Source organism: Sphaeramia orbicularis, chromosome 11 (assembly GCF_902148855.1).
Source record: "Sphaeramia orbicularis chromosome 11, fSphaOr1.1, whole genome shotgun sequence".
NCBI classification, from domain to species: Eukaryota; Metazoa; Chordata; class Actinopteri; order Kurtiformes; family Apogonidae; genus Sphaeramia; species Sphaeramia orbicularis.
The window spans coordinates 11,854,944-11,882,134 of NC_043967.1; the positions used below are offsets into that span (position 1 = coordinate 11,854,944).

The following is a 27,191-nucleotide window of genomic DNA, read 5'->3' on the forward strand; positions in this document are numbered from 1 at the left end:
GAATGAGAAAACATCGCAATGGGAATGTATGAGAAGTGAACAACATCGAGTCTGTTGATTTGTGATAAAGCTGATTCTGAACAAACTCGTCTGTGAGATGAACGTGTTCTAACACATTTGGAGTCAATGAAATGTCAACACAACCGAACATATTTAACCATTTAATTTTCATAATTTTAGGGGAAGCCCAGCTTCCCTTGTAGTCTATGAGAAATCACATCTGCTCAGTTGGTAGCATGGGTCAGTTGGTGGAGCGGGTCATCCAGTGACCAAACACTCGGCAGTTTGAATCTTAGCTCCAACTGTCCACATGTCGAAGTGTCCTTGGGCAAGACACTGAACCCTCAGTGTCTCCCAGTAGGGTCTGGCAGTGCCTTGCATGGCAACAGCCACCTACTGGTGTATGAGTGTGTGTGTGAACGGGTGAATATGAGGAATTGTAAAGCGCTTTGGGGACCATGAAGGTGCATAAAATGCATTATATAAGTTCAGTCCATTTACCATTTATTACTAATATGTCTGAATGTGGACCAGAGTTATCCCAGAAGGGACAAAACAAACACCGTCAGTTTATGGGATTCTTGCAACAATCTTAGGTCGGTGTTAGTTTGCAAACTTCAACTTCTCTGCTAAAGTTATTTCCACAGGCTGAACCTCTGACCACAGTGAACTCTAAATACAGCTCAGTTATTGCAGATAAAAAGAAAATACCTAATCCTAAATCATGTGCCCTCTGTCCCCTTCACAGGCTGCAGAATAATGCACACAATCATATAAAAACAGCAGAATTCAACTTTCTCATTCTAACTTACCAGTCATGCTCATGTGTTTCTCTCTCTCTCTCTCTCTCTCTCTCTCTCCTCCCTCCTCTGCTCTCATAGGTGAGGAATGACCTAACTAATGAGCTGGAGAAAGCCGACATTCAGATTGCAGATACAGAGAGTTTCTCCAACGACCCCTGTGTCAATGTTAAAAAGCTCAAGGTAAGTTCGTCTAACTATGTTCTGCAAGTTCATACTATGCCTGAAACAAACCTGAAGGCTGTCTACACTAAAAAAATCTCAGACGTCATTGTATATACTTTACGAACATTAACTCAGTCACATTAGAATACATCAAGGTCGTCTCGGCTGAAAGCTACACTCATCCCAGACGACTATCTTCCATGATTTACACTATTCAAATCTGCATGACATGGTTGTCATCTGAAGGCAATTGTGAATAATTTATCCATGAAGTATCTTCCACTTTGGGTAAATCAGGCACTTCTCAGTAAGACCTGTGGATCCCTAATGATGAAGTAGCCAGAGGTGTTTGTACGGTGATCCCTAATGACTTGTTCTCACTAATGGATGTCTATTAACCCATAAAGACCCAGTGCTACTTTTGTGGCAGTTCCCAAATGTTTTTTTTTTCTCTTTATTTGACCTTTTTTAAATGATTTATCAACATTTATTATAATAGTATTCTTTGTATTTTTTCATTTTTCGCTGTAAAATCATGTATTTTCCTATATTTAATTTAGATGCTCATGAAAACGTTATGTAAATTCAAAGGTAATTACATCAAAACAGAGAAAACTGAAGAAAAAGTCACATTTTCAGCAAAAACATCAATAACTGAATGTAAAAACAACCACTGTCATTGATCCAACTCCATGGGTTTTACTGGTGAATCAATGTTGCAGAAGATGACGGTGTTTCCACGGTAACTACGGAGCCTCTGAACGTCTAAGTGGGTCATATCTGATGACCATGAAAAGATGACAAACTGTATTTTACACCAAATATTCACATGTATTGATAGGATTAATTAATGGATCAACAGGTATTAAACATTTTAGATCAATGGATGGTTTTGGTGGATGTTTGACTTCAGGTTCCCTTAATATATGCACGGTGTCTCGGTTCTTTATACTGTACATCACCTCCTGAGACCCAGCAATGCATTTTTGTCCTCTTTAGGGGACAACAGTTTGACAGTTTTACTTAAAAAAAAATGCTGTTCATTGCAAAGGACATTCCATTAAAAAAATAAATAAATAAATAAATAAATAAATAAATAAAAATAATTTTAAAAAGGTATCTGAAAAAACTATTGTGTTATGCAGTTTCCAATCAAAACAATTATTTCATGTAAAAAAGGTAAAATTTTTCACTTCCCTGGGTCTCAGGAGGATATCTTAAAAAATCTTAAATAATGTGATAGTGATGAAACATGTGACTGAGGCTGCATTCAGACGGCAGGGAAAAGTGGTCTAAATATTTTCAATCATGTGACTCTGATCATTTTTTTTTTTTCATGAACAGCACAAATCATGTGAAATCTGATGTTTTCAGTTGTGATCTACTTCCATATCATTAACCTCATAGCAAAATTGCTTAAGTCATATTTTTGGCCAAATTCTGATATCTGCAATGAAATGAAGCAGCAGTGTTAATAGAGTAAAGTTATGTAGATTTCACAATTCGGCCAAAAATATGACTTGGGCAATTATGCTATGAGGCTAACGATATGTAGGTCTGAATCAGATAGAGATTTTTTTTATTTTTTTTTTATTTTTTTTGTCTCTGCAACTTCAGTCTGAGTCAAGTCAGGATTAGGAATGTAACGATTACCGGTATAACGATAAGTCGTAGGAAAATCATCTATCTATCTATCTATCTATCTATGAAAAAGAAACTAAAACAACTCAAATTTGATATACAAAATGGTCAAATGATGGCCATAAGGTGCCATCTTTACTGCACATTTGTATATTTGATGTTTACATGTTAATATTTAAGTGTTTCTGCCAATGGAAAGTATATTGTGCCTATTATTTTATTTTATTTTTCTGTTATGTTTTTTTTTTTTTTTTCATAATACAACTTGGTTAAATTATTTCAGTGTGTGTATAAGTACTTTTTGAACATTTTGAGCACAATATCAACAATACTGTGATAATAATGATAACTGTAATAATGTTGGCATTATAACAATAACCGTGATATGAAATTTTCATATCGTTACATCCCTAGTCAGGATTCATGTCGGTAAAGTACTGTAAATGAACATTAAATATATACAGAGGTAAAAAAATAAATCCAAAAACATCATGTATAATAGTCAGACACTTAATAGAACCATTTTACTGAACAATGAATATATGATCTGAATGTTTCTCCAAACACTGGAATCTGATATTGGTCACATTTCTAATGTGAACAGTCAAAAGAGAGAAAAAAAAAAGATGTGAACGGTGAATCTGAATTAAGCACTACGCAGCCTGAGTAACTGGTAACATATTTTTGAGTAGAAAGCAGTGGTGTAGTGGTCACTGGAGAAGTAGGTATACTCTTAATTTTTGCCAGTTTTTTTTTTTTTTTTTTAATAGTCCAGAAAAGCGGTGTTTTAGAAACAGTGACATGTCAGATTACTCTGTTTAGTTTACCTAAAAATCCATCAGTAGTATTTGCTCACTATAATAAACTGATCATGACTTGATCAGGAGCAGTTTGTAGGTTTTCCTGGTCACACAAGCAGCTGCATGAATAAAAATTGATTCAACATGAGGCAAACATAGGATAACATTAGCCTTTCATAATGTTAGCCTTTCATAGTGTTAACCTTCATAACGTTAGCCTTTCATAGTGTTAACCTTCATTACATTAGCCGTTCACAGCGTTAACCTTCATAATGTTAGCCTTTCGTAGTGTTAACCTTCATAGCATTAGCCTTTCATAGTGTTAACCTTCATAACGTTAGCCTTTCATAGCATTAACCTTCATAACATTAGCCTTTCATAGCATTAACCTTCATAACGTTAGCCTTTCATAGCTTTAACCTTCATAGTGTTAGCCTTTCATAGTGTTAACCTTTATAACGTCAGCCTTTCATAGCGTTAATCTTCATAACGTTAGCCTTTCATAGAGTTAACCTTCATAACATTAGCCTTTCATAGCGTTAACCTTCATAGCGTTAGCCTTTCATAATGTTAGCCTTCATAACATTAGCCTTTCATAACGTTAGCCTACTCACACAGTTTAACTATTGGTGTCAAAATCTCTTCTCTAAATGTGCAGTCATATGTCCAGTAGTTTAAAACAGTGACTCATTCTGAAACCACCTTAAAACTTACCCCCGAATTATGTATTCCATTAAAGTAGGTTCTCTCAATATGTGTCATTCATTTGAAAGACGTTTATTCTGTCTTTCTTGTTCGCATTTCCAATAATCAAGTATCTTTTAACAAGACATGCAGTGACCTGTCAATCAGCTGGGGTGGGACTGGCACCTGAGGTGTCCAGTCAGGTTCCTGAGGTGGTTCTGGCACTAAGTTAGCAATATTTTCCTTGGTATGACCCGTCCTACTCTACCTCTGATTGGTATCAATTAGAGGCAGAGTAGGGCGGGTCATGGCCTCACAATACTAGGAGAAAACATGGGGAATCTGGCTCAGATACTGCTGAATAGTGCACATCAAGGGGATTTGGAAGTGGGTATACTTAATGCTGACTGAAAAATAAGTAGGTATACTCCATATACCACCGTGTACCCTGGACCACACCACTGGTAGAAAGTGACACATATGGAACAGTAACAGAAAGCTGTAAATAGAATAAAAAAAAACAGAGGTCCAGTATACAAGTTGCAAAATATGACATGTGCAAGATGGAGTAGGTTAAAAGAAGTGCTGAAGAGAGATGAGGAGACAGAGGATAGAGAAGGAACGGGAAGATAAGCTGTCTTTCCTAAAATATACGTGTAACTCTGAATGTTGAGGGCTGACATTTTAAGCTGACACCATCCTTCCTTGATCAACTCTAAATATGCAAATCACAGTGTCGCTTCGAAAGCTTTTCAGAGCGTTTAGATAGGCTGGGCGGGGGGCCTCTGACACCCTAATGGTCTGTTTCCCACTCTTTTCACAACAGCAGTTTGCCGTCTTTCCGACAGAGACGTAATATGATGAGGTAGAGGGTGACACAGATTTCGTTATGAAGACCGGCCTTTTTTTGGTACAAATTTCTCTGTGTGTGTGTGTGTGTGTGATTGTCTATGTGGAAGTGTGTGTAGAACAGAGGGGATAAGGGGGCCGTGGCGTCACTGTGTGATCCACAAATAGAGCACTCACATCTGTGATATTCCAGCTGGAATATTCAAAAAGCAGACAGGCGCTGCTGCTGCCGCTGCTGCTGCTGCAGGGCGTTCAACATCCTTCTATGTTTGTTTGTCGCCTTTTGCTATTTTTCATCTTTATCTCTTGTTATCTTCACCAAGTTCTCAGTTTGTTACCGGACAAGCTGCCAAAACATCGGAAAAAAGGAAGCTGAACGTACACGCACTCATCATGACACTAAGATCTAATCTTAGCAGGAATAAATTTTCCTCTACTCCAATTTGACTGTAAATTATTCTTCTTTAGTAATAAAACACTCTGTATGGCAGTGCTTCTTAAGTCTTTGTGGCACTTTGTAGAAGTAAAAAAAATAAAAAATAAACCACAAGAGGAAAAATGAACATAGCACAGTCTAAATTAAGTCCACCACACTTTATTATTTATTCTTTCTTAATTATTTATTATACATTCAGAAATCTTTCCCCTCAGATATAACACAGCAGGGGACGGACTGTTTCACTTTAAACTTTATTTTTTGCTTCACTAATACGTTGGAATATAAGTAGTGAATTTGCAAATTAAGTTTTGCAAATATTTAGTATAAATATAAATACAGATGGTGAGTTATCATCAATATTAGATTTCAGTGGTTCCTGTGCTGGCTTCTGCATTTTTCATGATAAATGTATTAAGCATGACAGTTTGAGCACTGACATGTTGAAACTAACATTGTGATTAAATAAAGATTCCAAGTGTAGACCAAGGGTTTTTTTTTTGGTTTTTTTTAATCCTATGCGGCCAAATGTATCATATTTGATACATGAGTTTTCAAGCCCTCTACATGATCAGTGTGATTTTTTTTTTTTCTAAAAATACATGATGTATACAATTAGATACATGCAATACACATATAATCCTCCCGTGCAGATGGAGCTCGTTAGTCCCGGAAGGCAATCCATCTAGGGGAAGGAAAACCCTGACCTCAAACCTTTCTACTACGCAAGTCTCCAACGGCAGTTGCACCTCAACTGGCGGATGAGAGCAGCGCCAGGCGGGCTGGTGCGGTTTAAGGCGGACCTTGTCCATAACCAAGTCTCCGGCAGCCCGCTGCAAGCACCCCAACCAGAACCAGCACGTCTCCATTCTTTATGGTGCCGCTGGAGAAGGGAGGTGCCCAAAGTGTGTGGGTCCCAGGCACGCAACCGGCTATCCACCTTAAACAAATTCACGCGAAAGCATTTCATGTCAGAAATACATCCTCAACTTTCTTATCAAAGTCCCGTGGCGATGGTACTCTGGATGACGGGGACAGGCTTGGTTAGCTGGAAGTCTCTAGTCTGGAGCCACACACGGGCGGCGCCTGCATGATGGTCGTTCTATCCACGAAGTTGTGGTGACGTGGTAGTTCGGCAGCTACAGGCGTGACTGGGCTGGCCTATTTAGGAGTACCGCAGCCCACTCCGAATGGAGAGACCCCTAGAAAAGGTGGGGTAAACATCGGTCACCACAAACTCCCCCTGACTGGCAGACCGCGGCCAGTGGGGACCTGCTCAAGCGGTCAAAACACAAGGGGCCTGAGCAGCCATATCAAACATCGTCACCCCCCGAAAAGCTGAGGTTGATTCTGACATGGACCCAATGCTCGAACACGAGCTACTGCCGATGATGATGATGACATATAATCCACCAGGGGGAGAAATCATTTACCAGAGGCCTTTCCAGGGACACTAGTTGCTTTTCCATTTGACATCTGCACAGAACTTTACCGATATTTACTAAATGTCAAAAAAATAGAAGTGCGTAATGTCGGTTTTTCCATTAAATCACAAATGCGATGATTTGTTTATTTAGTATCGTGAGATGACACAAGAAGTCATTCCATAAACATGGTGACAAATGTAAATATTGTGTTGATTTACAGATATATTCATTATTATTATATATTACCCCTCTATTTTGTACTAAATTAAAAAAGGATTTGGTTTTCTGGTGTGTCCACACATACTGCAACATTCGTCTTTTAAAACTCTTCTTCACTTGTTGTAACGTCCATCAACATTCGTTTGTTTTTTTTTTTTTTTAATTCACTTGACTCTAGTTGCAGAAAAAGGTCTTTCCATTGCGATTTTGCATGATATACCAATTGTGCTACGACCAAAAAAAAAAAAACACCTCTTGCCAGCGCAAAACCTTTTAATTGAAAAATGAGAGTTTTGGTGAAATTGTCATTTTTCCATTTGGTAAATTTTTATGCATAAGTTATATTTGTACAGTTTGAGGTTCAATGGAAAAGTGGCTACTACAAGATTGTCATTAATGAGGAAGGAGGCAGAATTTTGCCAATTTTGAGAAGGAATGGCCAATTTGTTAGATGTGTTTATGTTATATTTTGTTTTTGTTTGTTCAAAAATAATAATATTTGAGCATTGAGACCCAATGTATCAAATATGATACAAAATTGAAACTCATACATGGAAATTGATTTTAAAAATGTTTAAAACATTTTTTTTTAAAATGTGTGGTTGTTCAGAAGGACCAATAAAGGCTCCAGTTTCAAAGAACTGGGCTTTTCTGTCGATGATTTAATGGTTCAGGCTTTACAGGGTTAAATGTTGTTATTGTTGTCAGATCCAGACCCAGAGGAATCAGCTCAAGACAAATAGCCAACACCGAGGGCTTCATTATACCTTTGTCCATTTCAGATACTCTGTTATTGATAACATCGTCAGACAGGCTTTGCTGTTCCTTAGGTCCACTGTGGTCAAACTGATGAAGCACCTCTTCAAACTCAAATTCTCAAACAGCACAGAGTAAATAGTACGCCTTTAAAATGCTGCTAAGTAACATTTATTATATATCTGACAATGACCAGAGCCATATTATATGTATTATATAAGGCCAGATTATGTTATGTTATGTAAATGTTTTCACCATGTTCACATTTAGACAAATCTAAGCTTATTCAGTGCTGTGGTTTCATTCACTCATTCCATTGAGTTTACACTTAACTAAGGTCAAGTAACATTCTTAGTTGAAGCTATTTGATTAGGATCACATGATATAAAAATACATTATTGGGTGCTTCTATGAAACCGGGTACATTTTGGTATCTGGGACTTTGCCAGCTTTTTCAGACCCAATAATAAAAGGTAAATTTAGACATATTTCCCCCCAGGATGTAAATAATGATGACCTCAGAATAATGCAAAAAATAAATAAATAAATAAATATATATATATATATATATATATATATATATATATATATATATATATATATATATATATATATATATATACTCTTGCTCTGAGCCATCCCATAATTAATAAATTTTTAATAAAATATTGGGACCAAAATTGGGACTGGAAAAACTACCTAGGTGTCATCTTTGATCTTTTTACATTCAGTTATTGATATTTTTGCTGAAAATGTGACTTTTTCTTCAGTTTTCTTTGATTTCATTTTGATGTAATAACTTTTGAATTTATGTGTATAGTATATATAAATATAGGAAAATACATGATTTACAGTGAAAAATGAAAAATACAGAGGATAATATTATAATAAATGGTGATAAATCACTTAAAAAAGATCAAATAGAGAGAAAAAGTAGTCAAAATATCTCATCACACTTAAAATAAGACATAATCACCTAAAGAGTAACTTTTCAGTGAGACAGAAGAACTTATTTTTAAACTCTTATTTCAAGAAATCTTACAAAGATAATTTTCACTTGTTCCATTGGCAGATATATATATATATATATATATATATATATATATATATATATATATTTTTTTTTTTTTTTTTTTTTTTTTTTTTTTTACTTGAATTAAGCAAAAAAATAAAAAATAAAAAAATCTGCCAGTGGAACAAGTCAAAATTATCTTGGTAAGATTTCTTGAAATCAAGATCTGTTGTCTAAAAATAAGTTCTTACATCTCACTGAAAAGTTACCCTTTAGGTGATTATTTGTATTTATTTGTATTTATTTATTTAGTTACAGGACAGAGTGTATTGGCATTAGTTACAAAGAACAAGATGCATGCACCAGATTTAGCAGAGAAACTAATTTCCATCTGTTGTGTTATGTCTTATTTTAAGTGTGATGAGATATTTTGACTAGAAATAAGAAACTACACTTGGTCAGATTTAGATTTTTACAGTGTAAGGTTTAGGCATTTAGGCTACGTTCAGACTGCAGACAAATATGGCCCAAATCCGATTTTTTTTCCCATATGTGACCTGTATCTGATCTGTTAAAGGCAGTTTGAACAGCACAAATCAGATTTTTTCAAATCCGGCTGAGGCCACTTTCATATGTGGTCCTAAACAAGTATCATATATTTTGCAATACGACTTCAATTTGAACAGCCAGGTCGCATTTATCCGACCTTTACGTCATTGAAATGCAACAAACGTCACAATTATGCACCCCAGGTGGAGGAGCGGCAGGAAAAACATTACTTCTGTAAACACAGTGCGTGCCTGCGTGGTCACGTATTCCGTCAGGACCTCTTTTGTACATGCAGGTCACTTCAGGGTCACATTCAGTTCACACTTAAAACTGATAGAATTCGCATTTAATGTTTAATATGAACGAGCACACAAATGATATGGACACACTGGGTTTATGTTCAGTTAATGATATCTTTGCAGCAAAATTCACTTTTTCTTCAGTTTTTTTCTGCTTTGATATACTAACCTTTGAATTAACTCGGAGTTTTCATGAATATCTAAATCAAATATAGGAAATTACATATAGGAACTAGAAAAGCACTCGGAGAGCGCAGACCTTCGCCAAGGCAGATTGTTCCTTGTGCCAGTATGAACATTTCCTGAAAGTTTCATCAAAATCTGCCCCCCCCCCAAAATCTACCCCCATCACCACTAAAATTTTACCATTTGTTCCTTGTGCCAGAATCAGCATTTCCTGAAAATGTCATCAAAGTCCTCCCCCTACCCCCCATCACCACCAAAATTCAATCATTTGTTCCTTGTGCCAGTATCAGCATTTCCTGAAAATTTCATAAAAATCTGCCCCCCCGATCACCATCAAAATGTTATCATTTTTTCCTTGAGCCAGTATCAACATTTCCTCAAAATGTCATCAGCCCCCGCGATCACCACCAAAATTCAATCATTTGTTCCTTGTGCCAATATCAACATTGCCTGAAAATGTCATCAAAATCTGCCCCCCCCCCCCTTCCCCCCGATCACCACCAAAATTGTATCATTTTTTCCTTGAGCCAGTATCAACATTTCCTGAAAATTTCATCATAATCTGCCCCCCCCCCCCCCCCCCCCGCAATCACCACCAAAATGTTATCATTTGTTCCTTGTGCCACTGTCAGCATTTCCTGAAAATGTCATCAAACCGCCCCCCCCCCATCACCACCAAAATTGTATCATTTTTTCCTTGTGCCAGTATCATCATTTCCTGAAAATTTCATCATAATCTGCCCCCCCCTCCGATCACCACCAAAATTGTATCATTTTTTTCTTGTGCCAGTATCAACATTTCCTGAAAATTTCATCAAACCCCCCCCCCCCCATCACCACCAAAATTGTATCATTTTTTTCCTTGTGCCAGTATCAACATTTCCTGAAAATTTCATCATAATCTGCCCCCCCCCCCCCATCACCACCAAAATTTTATAATTTTTTCCTTGAGCCAGTATCAACATTTCCTGAAAATGTCATCAACCCCCCCCTCCCCCGCCCCTCCCCCTGCGATCACCACCAAAATGTTACCATTTGTTCCTTGTGCAAATATCAACATTTCCTGAAAATGTCATCAAAATCTGTCCATAACTTTTTGAGTTATCTTGCTAACAGTCAGACGGACAAACAAACCCCGATGAAAACATAACCTCCGCCATTCCCTTTGGCGGAGGTTACAAACATGATTAACAGTGATAAAATACTAAATATAGAGGATAATATTACAATAAATGGTGATAAATCATTTAAGAAACGTTAAATAGAGAGAAAAAATAATCTGGGACCTGCCACTGAAGTAGTAGTGGGTCTTTATGGTTTGAGGTTTATTTTTCTTCTCCATCACCTATGATCAGTCAAATACAGGTGGATTTAACAGTGACTGTGCATGTTCGCATCTGCATAAAACACACTCGCTGCACAGTAATTGTCACAGACAGGAGGGGGGGGGGCATAGTTTAGAGGCTAGAACTAACACATTGCCCAGTCTGCAAATCACATCTCACACAAGCTCATAAAAAACATCATTAGTGCTTGTGTGTGTGTGTGTGTGTGTGTGTGTGTGTGTGTGTGTGTGTGTGACTCCTTGTGTGCTTAATAAGCCTTAACAGTACCTGATTGGGCTTATGAGGTCCAATATTACTCAAACCATTATCACAAATAAATCACCTTCATAAAGTTACAAACAACCCTGTCATGGATAAAGCAGTGGAGCCTGCCCTTAATACAGCCTCTTTGAGTTATTGTTCTATAAAAGCTCTAATTTGGGGCCCCGTAGTGCCCCAGACCGCCTAATGCACAAACAGCCACACACTCACTCCTGCCCTTGACTGCAGCAGCTCAGTATTTCATGTTGGCTGAAATTTACACTGAGGCTGTGGTCCACGGCCATAGCTGGTGTCATATGGGTTAAGTGCCTTTCCACTAGCAAAGCACAGTGTTATTGAGCAGCTGCTGGCACTACACACACACACACACACACACACACACACACACGGTAACACGCTATAATAAGTACACACTATGAAGCATTAGTTAAGCATTAACAAATACTGAATTCATTATTTATAAAGCATATTTCTGACATGAATACTCATTAGTATATGGTTTATAAGCACAGTTATAAATGTTCTACTAATCATTCATCATTCAATCATGCAGATTGTTTTAATAATCCCATGTGCTTTGTCTTTCTTTTGTTAAAATAACTGAGACTTTTATGAATCTTTAGGCATTTCCAACCTTTAAATCTCATTTGTAAATGCTTTAGATGTCATAGATAGTGCACACTTTAGATGAGCTCACACCATAGACTTAATTAATGAGTAATAAGTGCTTTATAACTACCTGAAATAATGAATTCCTGTATTAAGAACTGTTTATAAGACATCTAATGGAAAATAAATGTGTGAGTTAGTGTAAAATACACATTAAAATATTCACTAACCATTAGTACACGTCTGAATTTGAAATGTTTAAATGCTGAATCAATAATTTGTAAAGTATGAAAATACAATCATTAAGCACATTATAGATGAGTTTATTAATGGTGAGTAAAACCATTATAACTGTGCTTGTAAGCCATATATTAATGAGTATTCATGTCAGAAATATGCTTTATAAATGATGAATTCAGTATTTGTTAATCCATAACTAATGTTCTTATTAATGATGAGTAAAACCATTATAACTGTGCTTATAAACCATATATTAATAAGTATTCATGTCAGAAATATGCTTTATAAATGATGAATGCAGTATTTGTTAATGCTTAACTAATGCTTCATAGTGTGTACTTATTTTAAAGTATTACACACACGGTAACTCTATAATAAGTACACACTATGAAGCATTAGTTAAGCATTAACAAATACTGAATTCATTATTTATAAAGCATATTTCTGACATGAATACTCATTAGTATATGGTTTATAAGCACAGTTATAAATGTTCTACTAATCATTCATCATTCAATCATGCAGATTGTTTTAATAATCCCATGTGCTTTGTCTTTCTTTTGTTAAAATAACTGAGACTTTTATGAATCTTTAGGCATTTCCAACCTTTAAATCTCATTTGTAAATGCTTTAGATGTCATAGATAGTGCACACTTTAGATGAGCTCACACCATAGACTTAATTAATGAGTAGTAAGTGCTTTATAACTACCTGAAATAATGAATTCCTGTATTAAGAACTGTTTATAAGACATCTAATGGAAAATAAATGTATAACTTAGTGTAAAATACACACTAAAATATTAACTAACCATTAGTACATGTCTGAATTTGAAATGTTTAAATGCTGAATCCATAATCTGTAAAGTATGAAAATACAATCATTAAGCATATTGTAGATGAGCTTATTAATGATGAGTAAACCATTATAACTGTGCTTATAAGCCATATATTAATGAGTTATAATGTCAGAAATATGCTTTATAAATGATGAATGGAGTATTTGTTAATGCTTAACTAATGCTTCATAGTGTGTTCTTATTATAAAGTGTTTTACACACACACACACACACACACACACACACACATAGATATGAAATTAGCACACGGGTGTACCCCAGAAAAGTTCAGTGTTGTTACCTGGCCTTTTTGCACATTGACACACAAACACATTGTGATGCTGCCAGAGAAGTGAAACAACACTTTGGGTTTCATAGAAAAGACCCCTTAAATGTCCCAGCATGCTCTCTGGCTTTGATGAGAAACCACCAGAGGAGCTTTTTTTGATTCAGCTGCACAGTTTTGTAAAAGCCCATATCCTCTTTTCTTTAGTGTGGGAATGTGTACTCTGTGTGTCTCCTCGGTGTATAGGATTTCAGGTTGAAATTTAAGGCCACCCATCGATTGATCCATCCACCATCTGATATATGCATCAAGGTTCTAATAGTTTTGGAGTTTTAATTATAGTTTAGTTTTATTTAGCTTGGACTTTTTTTTTCTCTAATTCCATTAGTTTTAATTAGTTTTTAGAGCAGGTTTGCTAGTTTTTATTAGTTGTCTTTTTTTTTTTATGCTTATTTTTAGTTTAGTTTAGTTTAGTTTAGTATAAGTTTTAGTTTTTTTTAATGTATTTTATCTTCCTCGCCATCCTATTTAAAAAAATTAGTGAGGCGCGGATCAGCAGGTTACCCTGGACACTTTATTTGGGGGTTGGGTTAGGGCGGCTCATTGACTGATTGATTGATTGATGTATTTATTTTGAGTATGAATGTCAAAACAGAAGAAAACAAGTGTTCAGAAAACACAAACCTCCACCAAGCACCCTGATTGGTGTGCATGTGTGGATCGACTATTTCGTTTTAAGTTCAACAGTTTCAAGGTTGTTCCATACAGCAGAAAAAGTTGAAGCTTGGTACCAGTCACATGTATCTCAAATTATATTAAATTCCAATTTGTTAAGTTCGAATGAAAAATGGGATTTTCAATGTTAAATGGAAATGTCCACAGAGGCCACATTCCACAGTGGATGTGGACAATTTGGTGCCTGATACAAGATATTTTTATAAGCTACATGTGGATCAAATTGGAGGCTAATCGGAGTTGTTTTGAATTTTTTATGAATTTTCAAAAATTGCTCAATGATGAGAGATAGGAAAATTGTAGATTTTGTGACCTTGCTGTGACCTTGAACTTTGGCCTACTTGGCCCAAAATCTAATGGGTTGGTCCCAGGGCCCAGGCCTATCTGTGGGTACAATTTGGTAAAGATGGTTCTAATAGTATTCCCGTAAAGTTGCTAACAAACTAACACGCAAACAAACAAATACACAAAGCAAAGTGACCACAGTACCTCCTGGCAGAGGTAACAAGTAAACAAAACACTTAAACATAAGACATATAATACATATTCGAAAAGGAGTGAGAAGAAGTACAGCAATTGAGAGAGCAGAGGCACAAACATATGTACAGTACGATGAATAAATTCCTAATCGCAGACTGGGGGAGGGGTAATGTAGTTGGGGATATGATCCGTATGCAATGTCACTTACGAGAAAATGAAACTGAAACTTTACATACTTTCACCGTTGGCGAAATTCTTAAACGAAATTTTCACATTTTCTATCCTATATCAACATGGACAAAGATGAAAACGAAGGGAATTTTATCCATAATTTTTAGATGTTTTATAAGCACACAATACAGTTTCAGTTAGTTATTTTTTTTTTCTTTTAATTCGAGTTTGTATTTATTTCAGTTAACGAAAATGTTTTTTCAATTTTAGTTTTCGTCATTTTGTTTGTTTTCGTTAACGATAATAACCTTGGTATGCATCTACAGTACATCTCTAATCCATACATAAGAATGACTATATTTGGTTGTTCAACCATGTGTCCAATAGCCTTAAGGAACTGGAATCCAGACGTTGATGGGCTGTTCCCACTGATCTGTGCTTGTATGACATATGGTACAGATCGCCTGAAGGGAGGACTTTGTGAACTGTATTCATTATGTTTTCTCATTATCTGGGGAAAACTAGAGCCGGTGTGTTTGTCATTGTGCCAATTTAAGTTTTATTGTTATTTGCAGATCAAGCTGCTCTGACAATGAAACGTTTTTCACTGGCTTCTGCATTGACAATGACATTTCACAAAGGTCTGGCTGAATAACCGTTAGATTTTATGTTTATCATTTTAAGTGTTTTCTGTTTCCCAGCTGAACAGTAAAAGAGACAATGGGACTATTTAGAAATGGATTTTACAATAATGTCTGATGTAGTGTCAGTGACACCGCCATGAGAAAAATACTGCATTAAACTACAGTCAGTGGTGCTTTTACTCCTGCTTAGGGTTATCACAGAAGACGTAGCAGTGTACATGGAATACAATTCATTTGACAAGAAATATCGTCTAGTGCAGGGGCTCCCAAAGTGGGGTACACATACCCCCTGTACTTGGAAGAAGCCCAGGGGGTAAAAATACATTAAATAAGTCATCATGTACCGAATACAAAATAAATAATGAGAATTAATGCTGAAATATAAAACACAATGAATACATTCATACAATAGTTTTATTGTCAATCATCTTGTTTAAGCTTTGGTAACATTTTAAGAACATTTCTATTTTATATGATTCAAAATGAGTTTATTTGAGTAGTTAAGTAATTATTTTTTGTTGATGAAAGGTTAATTTATTAATTAATGACCAGTTGATTTATTTTTCTTACCAGTGAAAGAGGGCACTTTTCAGTTTACAATTTGCACACAAAATTCACTTTATTTTATTATTATTTTTTAAATTTTCTATATATTATATGTTGTTTGTTTACACATTTTTGAAAATATAAACAGACACTTTTGGGACAGAAACCAATTTTGCCTTTTTTTTTTTTTTTTTCAATCAAAAATGATGAAGCAAGAGTTGGGGAGTACTTGACTAAAAAAGTATATTTCAGGGGGTACTCCACTGTAAAAAGTTTGAGAACCACTGTTCTAGTTCATATAGGGCTGAAACTCAACTACAGGAATTCTCCTTCTAAGTTTTTATTTTATCTACAGATCTTTTATATGTTTATATTTATTGTATATACAGAAGTAGAGTGTGTGCTTTGCTTGTTTTTACTGCTAAACCAGAGAGCTGCTAAACTGTATTTCATTGTTTTTAACAGACAATGGCAATAAAACATATATGATGTATTGTATTATATTAAACTTTGCTCAAATATAGAAGTATATTATAAACAAGTTGAAATGAATGTACTGGATTTGTGAAAAATAAAGGCCTCATTACAGACTTTTTCTGCCATGTGACATTTATTGAACAAAATCACCTCCAAGTTTGTAGCTCAAACATCAGGTCTTGGATATTACAAATTTTTGGTTTAATTGGAACCAGATCTGTTGTTTCTTTTTGTTGTAAGTGTTGAATCATCTCCTTGTGTCCCATTTGTTCTTTCTTTAGTGTTTATGTGTGTGTGCAGTAAATGACAGACTGTCCGCCCCGGAGCCTGATCTTTTTTTTCCCCCACGATGAAACATGCTGCACTTCCACCTGGGCAGTCTGAATTATTTACCGAGTCAATCACCAGGCCATGTGCGCTGAATCTCCATGTAAATGCGTTCTCTCCAGCCTGGATAGAAAAAGACGGCAATTGTCCCCGCTGACACTAATGTCTCTGTTGTTATGGATCGACTACTCGCAATTTGATCTAGCCTCAGCCGCTCAGTCACTCAGATGCCACATGCTCTGCAGCTATTAATGAACCTCATGAGACCATAAAAAAAATGACATCCAAAGAGGCTGACCCTACTCCATGTTTCATTCTTGAGATATGATGTGGTGGAATGATGGTCAAAGAGAACTGCAGGTGGAAACTCTTCCTGTGGCACAGGGCTGTCAAATTTATATTCTTTCAGGGGCCACATTCAGCCCAATTGGATCTCAAGTGGACTGGATCAATAAAATAATAACATAATAGCCTATAAATAATGACAACTCCAAGTTTATTTAGTACAAAAAGAAAAATATTTGTGAAAATATGTATATTTGTAAACCATCCAAACAAAAAAGATGTGGAAAAAACCTCAAAAAACTGAAATTTCTTAAGAAAAATAAGTGCAATTTTAACAAATTCTATATTTACTTCTGCCAAGGAGGGTATGTTTTTGTTGGCGTTGGTTTGTCTGTCTGTCTGTCTGTGTGCAAGATAACTCAAAAAGTTATGGATGGATTTGGATGAAAATTTAAGGAAATGTTGATACTGGCACAAGGAACAAATGATTACATTTTGGTGGTGATCGGGGGTGGAGGGGGTGGGGGGGCCACTGATCTGTCTTGGCGGAGGTCTGCGCTCGCCGAGTGTTTCTAGTGATAAAACTGGATTTAATTTTCTTTAGACATTTCAGGTTCATATCTGTTCATGTTATTCACATTTTCACAAACTTACGCTACAAACAAAAAGTTAAGGATATTTAATTTCTTTTTTTTTGTCATTTTTGCCATTTGTAAATATAACAATGTCTGGTCATTAAAAAAAAGTGTTTCAATTTAATTCACACACTAAAAAAAGTAAGATGTGCTGTGCAAGAATCCCAACTGAAAAAAAAAAAAAAAAAGCCCAAAAATTAAAAATATCCTTAACTTTTTGTTTGTAGTGTATATTTTGCACTCTGTATAAAACTGACTAATTTGCAGTATGTAAAATACTCTAATTGTATTTGCACTACAATAATATATACATATATTTTTACAGATTGTATCCCTGTACATATCCACTCATGGTATAACAACTCAAATTTACACTTTCTGTACATATTACAATATAAAACCCACTGTAAATAATATATTCATAAACATATATTTTTAACAGACTGCATCCACTCACTGTATAAAAATTCCAATTTACACTCTGTACATATTACATTATAAATCCACTGTAAATCTCAACCCATTGTTGTCCTTGTCTCTAGTCCAGTGTTTGTCTATATTATGTCTAGGTCCACATGTTGTTCTGGTTTCATGTTGAAATTGTATGTTGTGAGCGATGTAAAACTGAAGCCAAATTCCTTGTATGTGTTCACATACTTGGCCAATAAAGCTGATTCTGATTTTATTGTTAAATGATAGTTTGTTAATGTAAATATTTTCATAATTTACTGGGGGGGCACAAAAAAAATTGGGGTTACCATTATTCATAGGCATAATGTCATATTTTTTCAAATTAAACCAAGAAGAAATTTTGTAGTCATAATTTATAGGTTATTATGCTATTATTTACTTCGGATCTTATGGGCTGACTTGATTGCTAATATCTTCAGTGTAATTTTTGCACTTTCCACAATCATCATTCCAAATTTGGAATCTTTGGCCAGTTTTGGCCCATGGCCGCATTTTTGACACCCCTGCTGTAGCACATTGAAAGTACACAATAAAAACAGTGTAATGACGTTGGCAAGGTGACACTGACACAAACAATAGATTTCTTATGAATTAAAGGCACAGTTTGCTGTCACACACGTTTCATGCTACACACAACCTTATTCTTATCAATATGTGTGCATTTTGCTGAAAGAGAAGTTTTCCCATGATAGCAATTTATTCTAAATGTTGACATGTTCTTTTTCTCTCCCAAGGACAACGATGTGAGGATCATAATTGGCCAGTTTGATGAGAACTTGGCCTCCAAAGTCTTCTGCTGTGTAAGTCCTCATTCTGTATACTTTTACCAATGTGTTAGTCCTTCACTATAGGGTGTATTTAAAAAAACAATACATTTTGAAAAATTACCCCCAGTTCTGCATTTGATAATTTTTGGAATTTTCTTGGATGGATGCCCATTGTCCCCTCCCATGACGTTTGATTGGATTTAAATCCCACCGCTACTTTGCAGAAACCAGTTTTATCTTGGATTGTGCAATTTGCCCCTGCTCACTCATGCATGAAAACCTGGGTCTGTAAATTTGGACAGATATCCACCAATCCCCTACCTACCAACGTCCATAAAAGTAAATTCCAAAAATTATCAAATGCAGAACTAGGGGCAATTTTTCAAAATATCTAGTTTTTTTTGGATACACCCTGTATAAACCAGACACATACTGATAAACATCAGATGGAATGCAGTCAGCAAGGTTATAGTGACCTGCATCCATCACACTGTACCCACGGTTGCATTATCTCACCCATTTTTTTTTTCTGTCCGTCTTAGGCGTATAACCTGAACATGTTCGGGAGTAAATACCAGTGGATTATACCCGGATGGTACCAGGGTAACTGGTGGGAGCAGGCCAACACAACAAACTGCACCACCAAGAAGCTGCTGGCTGCCATGGAGGGTTACATCAGTGTGGACTTTGAGCCGCTCAGTGCTCGGCAGATCAAGGGCATCTCTGGCAGGGTGAGCGATGCCCACTGTTAACATGATAAAGAGATTTTGAAGTCACAGTGTAATTGAAACATCTGAAGTGTCTTTTTGTGAAGGTTTTGTTCTTTGAGGACAGAGCTTGGTGTCACCACTGACTCAGTTTGTGCTCTTAGTTATATTTAGGGATGCACCAATACCACTTTTTTCCAGACGGAGTACAAGTATGAGTACCTACATTTGAGTACTTGTTAATACCGAGTTCCGAGATCAGTACTTAAAGGTGCGCGAAACTTTTGTCACCAATTTTTCATCAAATCTGTAAAACCCCAGTCATAGCCTAAGTATCACAAATCTGTAAGTCTTTCTATGATTACTCACCTGAATCTCTTCCCTCACAGTGAACAATTTCGAAGTGCCATCCATCATAAACAAACCATTTCAGCTGGTAGGTAGCTCGGGCATCTTTGGAATTTTGTCGCAACGTGCATTGTGGGAAGTGGAGGTTTGCGCAGCTGCCTGGCAGCGGCTGATGATATTATATGGATGCAACAAACACAATGGAGAAACAGCTGGAGGAATAGATTAGACAACTGACTAACAGTGATTCCTTCCATTTCTTCTGACCAAGTCGTAGACACAGGTTCATTGCTTGTCTCCGGGACTCCTATTTTGGGGGGCATTTCGTTGTACGTCTTTCACCTGGGGGCGGGGTTATATTCTGCGTGTTAAGGTTAGGGGTCAGATTAGGGTTAGGGGATAACCAGATTAAGACGCAAGAACCTGCATCAAACACATCAGTGATGCAGGACGTAACTCCGGCCCCAGGCGAAATGCCCCCCAAAATAGGAGTCCCCTTGTGTCCATATGTTTGTTGCTGCTGCAGCTGCATGGAATTCCCATTCCCACAATGCAATTTACGACAAAATTTCCCAAAAAGGCCCGAGTGAAGTTTCGGTTTGGAATGTAAACAGACTGTTTGTGATGGAGTACTCTTCGAAGTTGTTCACTGTGAGGGAACTGATTTAGATGCATTAGCACAGAAAGACTAATGGATTAGTGAGAAGTGTGCTATCACTTGGATATTACAAATTTAAAGAAAAATTTGTGATGAAAGCCATACACTACTTTAAGGATAGTGCAAAAAAAACAACAACACAGTGCAAAAGCAAATAATATAAAATAAATAATAATAGTGACAATAATTTAAAAAAAAAAACTATACAGAATATATACATATTTACAACAGAAGGGAAATTGTAAAAAATCAGACGTCACATCTTGAAAAGAATCAAAACCCTCTTCAGAAATGGAATCAGCGAATAGGTCCAGAGGTAATTCTACTGATGTGTATGTGTGTGTATGGATAGCTCGGTAAGTAACACTATTGTCTACAATGCGCGAGGCTGATTTTTGAATTCTGGCAAGAATGGTAACAACGTTGTCATTTACCCTATAGGTTACCTTCTACTTTAACTTAACCCTATAATGCCAAACGTATCATATTTGATACATGAGTGTTGAAGCCCTCTACATATTCAGTGTGATATTTATTTTCTTGAAAAACCTGATGTATACAATTAGATACATGCAATACACAGATAATCCACCAGGGGGAGGAATTCATTCACCAGAGGCCTTTCCAGTGACACTACAAGAATGTCATTAATGAGAAAGGAGGAAGAACTTTGCCAATTTCGAAAAGGAATTACCAATTTGTTAGACATGTTTGTGTTACATTATGTTTTTGTTTGTTCAAAAATAATAATTCATAATAATTGCTACTTATATGTTCAGCCCTGCGATGAACTGGCAAAATGTCCAGGGTGTACCCCCCCTTCGCCCGTAAGTAGCTGGGATAGGCTCCAAGCGACCCCTGTGACCCTAGTGAGGATAAAGCGGGTTCAGAAAATGAATGAATGAATAATAATTTTTGAGCATTGAGACCCAATGTATCAAATATGATACAAAACTGAAACTCATACATGGAAATTGATATTTGAAAAAAAAAAAGTGTTTGGTTGTTCAGAAGGACCAATAAAGGCTCCAGTGACAAAGAACTGGAATTTTCTGTAAATGATTTAATGGTTCAGGCTTTACAGAGATAAATTATGTTTTAAAATAATGGTGTATGTGTTTTGGCGTATCCTTGTGGTGATATGTGGTTATAGTACATCCGAAAACTGATTTGTGTACTGCACCCCACCAAAAATATCATTTCACCAGCCGCCACTGATTCCTATTTGCTACCTGAAGTTCGTGACTGTGTTTGTGTGTATCTGTTGAAAACGTTCGTATAACTCTGCTCAGAAGAATCTATGGAGACACGAAGACTTTTATCCACCAAAAGACATGAACTAAAATCAATCACAGGGTCTGTTTTCACATTGTACTTCCATGCACAGAGGCATTGATTAGCAAACAACCTCTTTTTCGAGGCTTTTCAGATTGTATAGAAAATAATGGATAACAGAATAATACTGTATTCAAAATAATGCAAGAGTAATTACTTTTTTGCTGAAAACTACACATCTGAAAATTTTTGCAGATGCTTGGTTTCTCATCTTGATCTTTCCGTTCTCTTTTAGACCCCTAAGGAATATGAGAGGGACTACAACCGGGAGCTTGTGCAGAAAGGCGTGGAGGCCAGCAAGTTTCACGGCTTTGCATACGATGGCATCTGGGTCATTGCTAAAACCTTGACTCGAGTAATGGAACTGCTCCGAATCAAACAGCGACAGAACACGTACCATAATTTCACTGTGGACGATCGTGAAGTTGGAAAGATGGTGCTGGATGTCATGAATGAGACCAACTTTAATGGAGTTACGGTACGTTATGGAGCACATTGTGATTGTAAGATTAATGAAGTTTCTTTTACTTAACACACGTATTATACAGTAGTCTACACTCAATGGACACACTAAATGGGAGCACAAGACACTCTTATAGTACAGTCACATGTTTTGTACATGGTTACAAAAAGCTTTGATTAATATTGATGAGAGAGATTCGAAGAGGGAGAAAGACACTCATACATAGTGTATATACGAAGACGCAAACATGGAAAGAGTTATTACATATAAAGAGGAGTATTGGGGTGGCTGTGGTTAACCATGTAGCTATAAGTGTTTTTACTTGTTTAGAGTGAGCAAATGTCAGAACAACACACTGAAGCATTAATTACTGCTCTGTAAGGCTGGAAGCTTGCTTGTAAAGAAGGTTACTTAGCCATCGTTGTCTCTATATAAAGCCTAAAGTGTTGTCATTTGCTGCTGTTGACTCACTCCACTGAGTTTACAATTGATCCTCGTGGCTATGCTTGAACACAGGAAGTCTGCGTGTATGTCTTTGTATCGGTATATGGATAACTGTTAGTATTTAGCTATTTTTGGAAAGACATTTTTATTCTTGTGAAAACATTTCAGCCATTCCCATATAAATGTAAGGGACGTTTTTATGGTGTGGATTTTGTTTTATGGGAAGAATTGTGTAGTGATAATGTACACTGCAAAAATCTACATCTTACCTAGTGTATTTTTCTCATTTCTAGTCCAAATATCTCATCACACATAAAATAAGACATAATCACCTAAAGAGTAACTTGTAAGTGAGATATAATAACTTATTTTTAGACAATAGATCTGGAAAATCTTATTTCAAGAAATCTTACCAAGATTTATTTATTTATTTATTCATTAGGGACAGTGCATATTAATGAACATCTACAACAATTGCAGCTGTAAATATGCCAGATTGTAACAGCGGTGCTAATTTCCATCTGTAGTCCCTAGGCTGGTGACAAGAAAGACAGCTGACAAAAGATCATTTTCACTTGTTCCATTGGCAGTGTTTTTTGATTGATATTAAGCAAAAAAAAATCTTGAATTAAGCAAAAATCTGCCAATGTGACAAGTGAAAATTACCTTGGTAAGATTTCTTGAAATAGGAGTTTAAAAATAAGTTCTTATATTTCACTAAAAAGTTACTCTTTAGGTGATTATGTCTTATTTTAAGTGTGATGAGATATTTTGACTAGAAATGAGAAAAATACACTTGGTAAGATTTAGTTTTTTGCAGTGTAAGGTTTAGGCATTTAGGTTATGTTCTGTAGACTGCAGACAAATGTGGCCCAAATCCGATTTTCTTGCCCATATGTGACCTGTATCTGATCTGTTAAAGACAGTTTGAACAGCACAAATCCGATTTTTTCAAATCTGACCCAGGCCACTTTCATATGTGGTCCTAAATCCGTTACATATCCGATATTTTGCAATGCAGCCAGGTCACATTTATCCGACTTTTACGTCATTGAAATGCGACAAACGTCACAATTTTGTGTCCCAGAAGGAGAAGTGTCGGGAAAAACATACTTACTTCCATAAACACAGTGTGTGCCTGCATGGTCACGTATTACATCAAGACCTCTTTTGCACATGAGGGTCACTTCAGGGTCGCATTTAGTTCACCCTCAAAACTGATAGAAGTCGCATTTAATGTTTAATATGAGCAAGCACACAAAAAAATCCTATTTCACAAAAAGATCTGACTTGTGCTTTGAGACCTGCCGTCTGAACGTAGCCTAAGTTGGTGAGGGTAAGGGGCTATAGCAGGGGTGTCAAAACCAGCCCACCAAAGGTTCCAATCCAGCCCATGGGATGAATTTGTGAAATGCAAAAATTCCACTGAAGATATTAACAGTCAAGGATGTCACACTTGTATTAGTTCAGGTTCCACATACAGACCATTTAATGTGTGGTTTAATGTGAAAAAATAAGATTACACTATGAAAATATTTACATTTACCAACTATCCTTTAACAATAAAACGTGAATATCCTGAACAAATATGAACAACTTGAAATGTCAAAAAAAAAAAAAAAAAAGTTTGAACAATTTTACCGATATTCGGCCTGTTACCAAATGTTTGTGTAATATTGTGTGTAATGCACATGCACAAATGATAAGTTGGGGCAGAATATTGTTAAAATTGCATTTATGTTTCTTATGAAATCTCAGTTTTTTTAGATTATTCATGTCATTTTTGTAAATGTAAATATTTTCATAATTCTAAGTATTTTACTGCACTAAAACAGGGGTTCCCAAAGTTGGGTAAAAATACATTAAATAAGTCATAATGTAGCGAATACAAAATAAATAATGAGAATGAATGCTGAAATATAAAACACAATAAATACGTTCATATAATAGTTTTATTGTCATCTTGTTTAAGCTTTGGTAACATTAGAAGAATATTTCTATTTTATATGATTCAAAATGAGTTTATTTGAGTTGCTAAGTAATTATTTTTTGTTGATGAAAGGTTAATTTATGAATTAATCACCAATTTATTTATTTTTCTTATCATGAAAGAGGGCACTTTTCAGTTTATATTGTGCACACAAAATTTACTTTAAAATATGTGTTATTTTTTATATATTACAAACAGACACCTTTGGCACAGGAATGAATTTTGCCTAATTTTTTTAAATCAAAAATGCTGAAGTGAGACTTGGGGGTACTTGGGCTAAAAATGGATATTTCAGGGGGTACTCCACTGTAAAAAGTTTGAGAACCACTGCACTAAAACAAAGAAAAACTTATGCCGCGTGTCCACTACATGGAACCGGCTTGACTCGACTCGGCGTGACTCAACTTGGGTACCAGGTACTATTCCTGGAGACTGTTTCCATTACAGGATACTACCGACTTTACAGTACCTGGACGTCATAGTGATGCGGTGCGTTACTTCCGTGTCGTCTGCTCAGAGAGTTGCAGATAAACTCGCTCGTTGCGTGTTCTGTCATCAAGCTCATGCTGAATTTTTACATCGGCCATCAAAGACTGAATTTCCTCGACCGACTGTGGTGTAGTTTTGTGAGCTGTCATCATTTTTAACCTATCGCTACATTTACTGTCAACTTCCACATCTATTTTTTTGTAAATCAGCGGGTCAATAGATACAGAAGCACCGGACAACTCTCTGACCAATCAGTGGTCTGCAGTGTTTACACGTCACGTTTTAGTATCTGGTCCCCAGTCCTGGAACCTCGGCGGAGGTGATAACAAAATACTAGTACCAGGTACCATATTTCAGGTCTTTTCTCGTAATGGAAACGCAAAAAGGCAGAGTCGAGTTGAGCTGGTACCACGTAGTGGAAACGCGGCATTAGAGTTTGGTCATTCCATGGCAATTCAACCAATGGTCCCCACATGACCCCCTCAGAAAATTCTGAAAAAATTCACACTTGTTCACCTACCAGATAAACGAACCAACTTTGAGGAGCTATATCTCCTTAGGTATTCAAGCCCCACTGCTGAAACTTACTGTCTGGAGTGAAATCCCCCTGAAAAGACCATATTTCGCATCAAAATAGTTGTAGGTGCCTTCATGTTTGGTCCATGAGGCCTTGAAATCAGGCAAAAAGGCTAATTCTTCAGATTGTCCTCTCTCTTCAGGCTTGCACTGTGCCAGAATGGATGAGAATCACCAGAATCACCAATTTTCAGAAAGCCTGCTTGTCTTGATAATGTCTTTCTGTGGCATTTATCCTTTAAGATCAATCCAACAACACATTTTTCCTCCATGATGAATAAGTTTGATCAGGATTATGAATAGAATTCCCAAAATTAGACTGGCCAGCTTCATAAAAATTCTGGGAAATCTTAGTTCCATTTATGTCATTGACCCTGGTGAAATTGGGTCAACTGACCAGCTCCATCCAATTTCCCAGAAGTCTCTACTACAGGCATCAACCTGAGCCAGTTCTGGGAAATCTATAATTATTCTATCTGAACCATCATGCAGTTCCACACCCTAGTTCAAATATCTCAAGTGTTATCATAACTTGAGCAATAATCAATGCCCTTAAACTGTTAAAAATGCCATTTACACCTACGTTTGTATACAATTTGAAGAAAATATAATCATGCGGTAAAAAAAAAATATTAAAAATAGAACCAGTTCTATCCCAAAGCTAAAATTTTGTTCACAACATCTTGAAACATATATGAAGACATGGTAAAAATTTCAAAATTTTCATTAACTGGCCACATGGTAATTTGGGTGCTCAAATAAAGAGTATTTTTGTGAAGAATTGAAATTGACCTATTTTATTCATGGCCTCACAGCAACACTTTTCATTGACATTTAGTCTTTTTGCAGTATACTGTTGCATCTTGACCGTAAGAATCTATGCAAAAAAAATGAAGTCTTTACATTCATCCATTCTGGCACAGTGCAAGCCTGAAGAGAGAGGACATTTGGAAGAATTAGCCTTTTCACCTGATTTCAAGGCCTCATGGACCAAACATGAAGGCACCTACAATTATTTTGATGCAAAATTTGGTCTTTTCAGGGGGATTTCACCCCAGACAGTAAGTTTCAGCAGTGTGGCTTGAATACCTAAGGAGATATAGTTCCTTAAAGTTGGCCCAAATGCAAAATTGCAAAATTTAAAAAAAACAAACATAAATTTTCAAACAGCTGTATTTCCTAAACTATTACAGATATGACATTAAAATTTTGAATGTGTTTGTTTATCTGGTAGGTGAAC

At 36.2% G+C, this 27,191-nt stretch overlaps 1 protein-coding gene across 1 annotated transcript in view; it reads left to right on the plus strand.

The window, feature by feature from the left end:
• The window catches only part of gabbr2 (gamma-aminobutyric acid (GABA) B receptor, 2), a 526,760-nt gene that overhangs the window by 250,348 nt on the left and 249,221 nt on the right, over nt 1-27,191 (plus strand). The window contains 4 exon segments of the mRNA XM_030147570.1: nt 882-983; nt 18,909-18,974; nt 19,484-19,672; nt 22,225-22,467. Of these exon segments, the coding sequence (XP_030003430.1) occupies nt 882-983; nt 18,909-18,974; nt 19,484-19,672; nt 22,225-22,467 (600 nt within the window).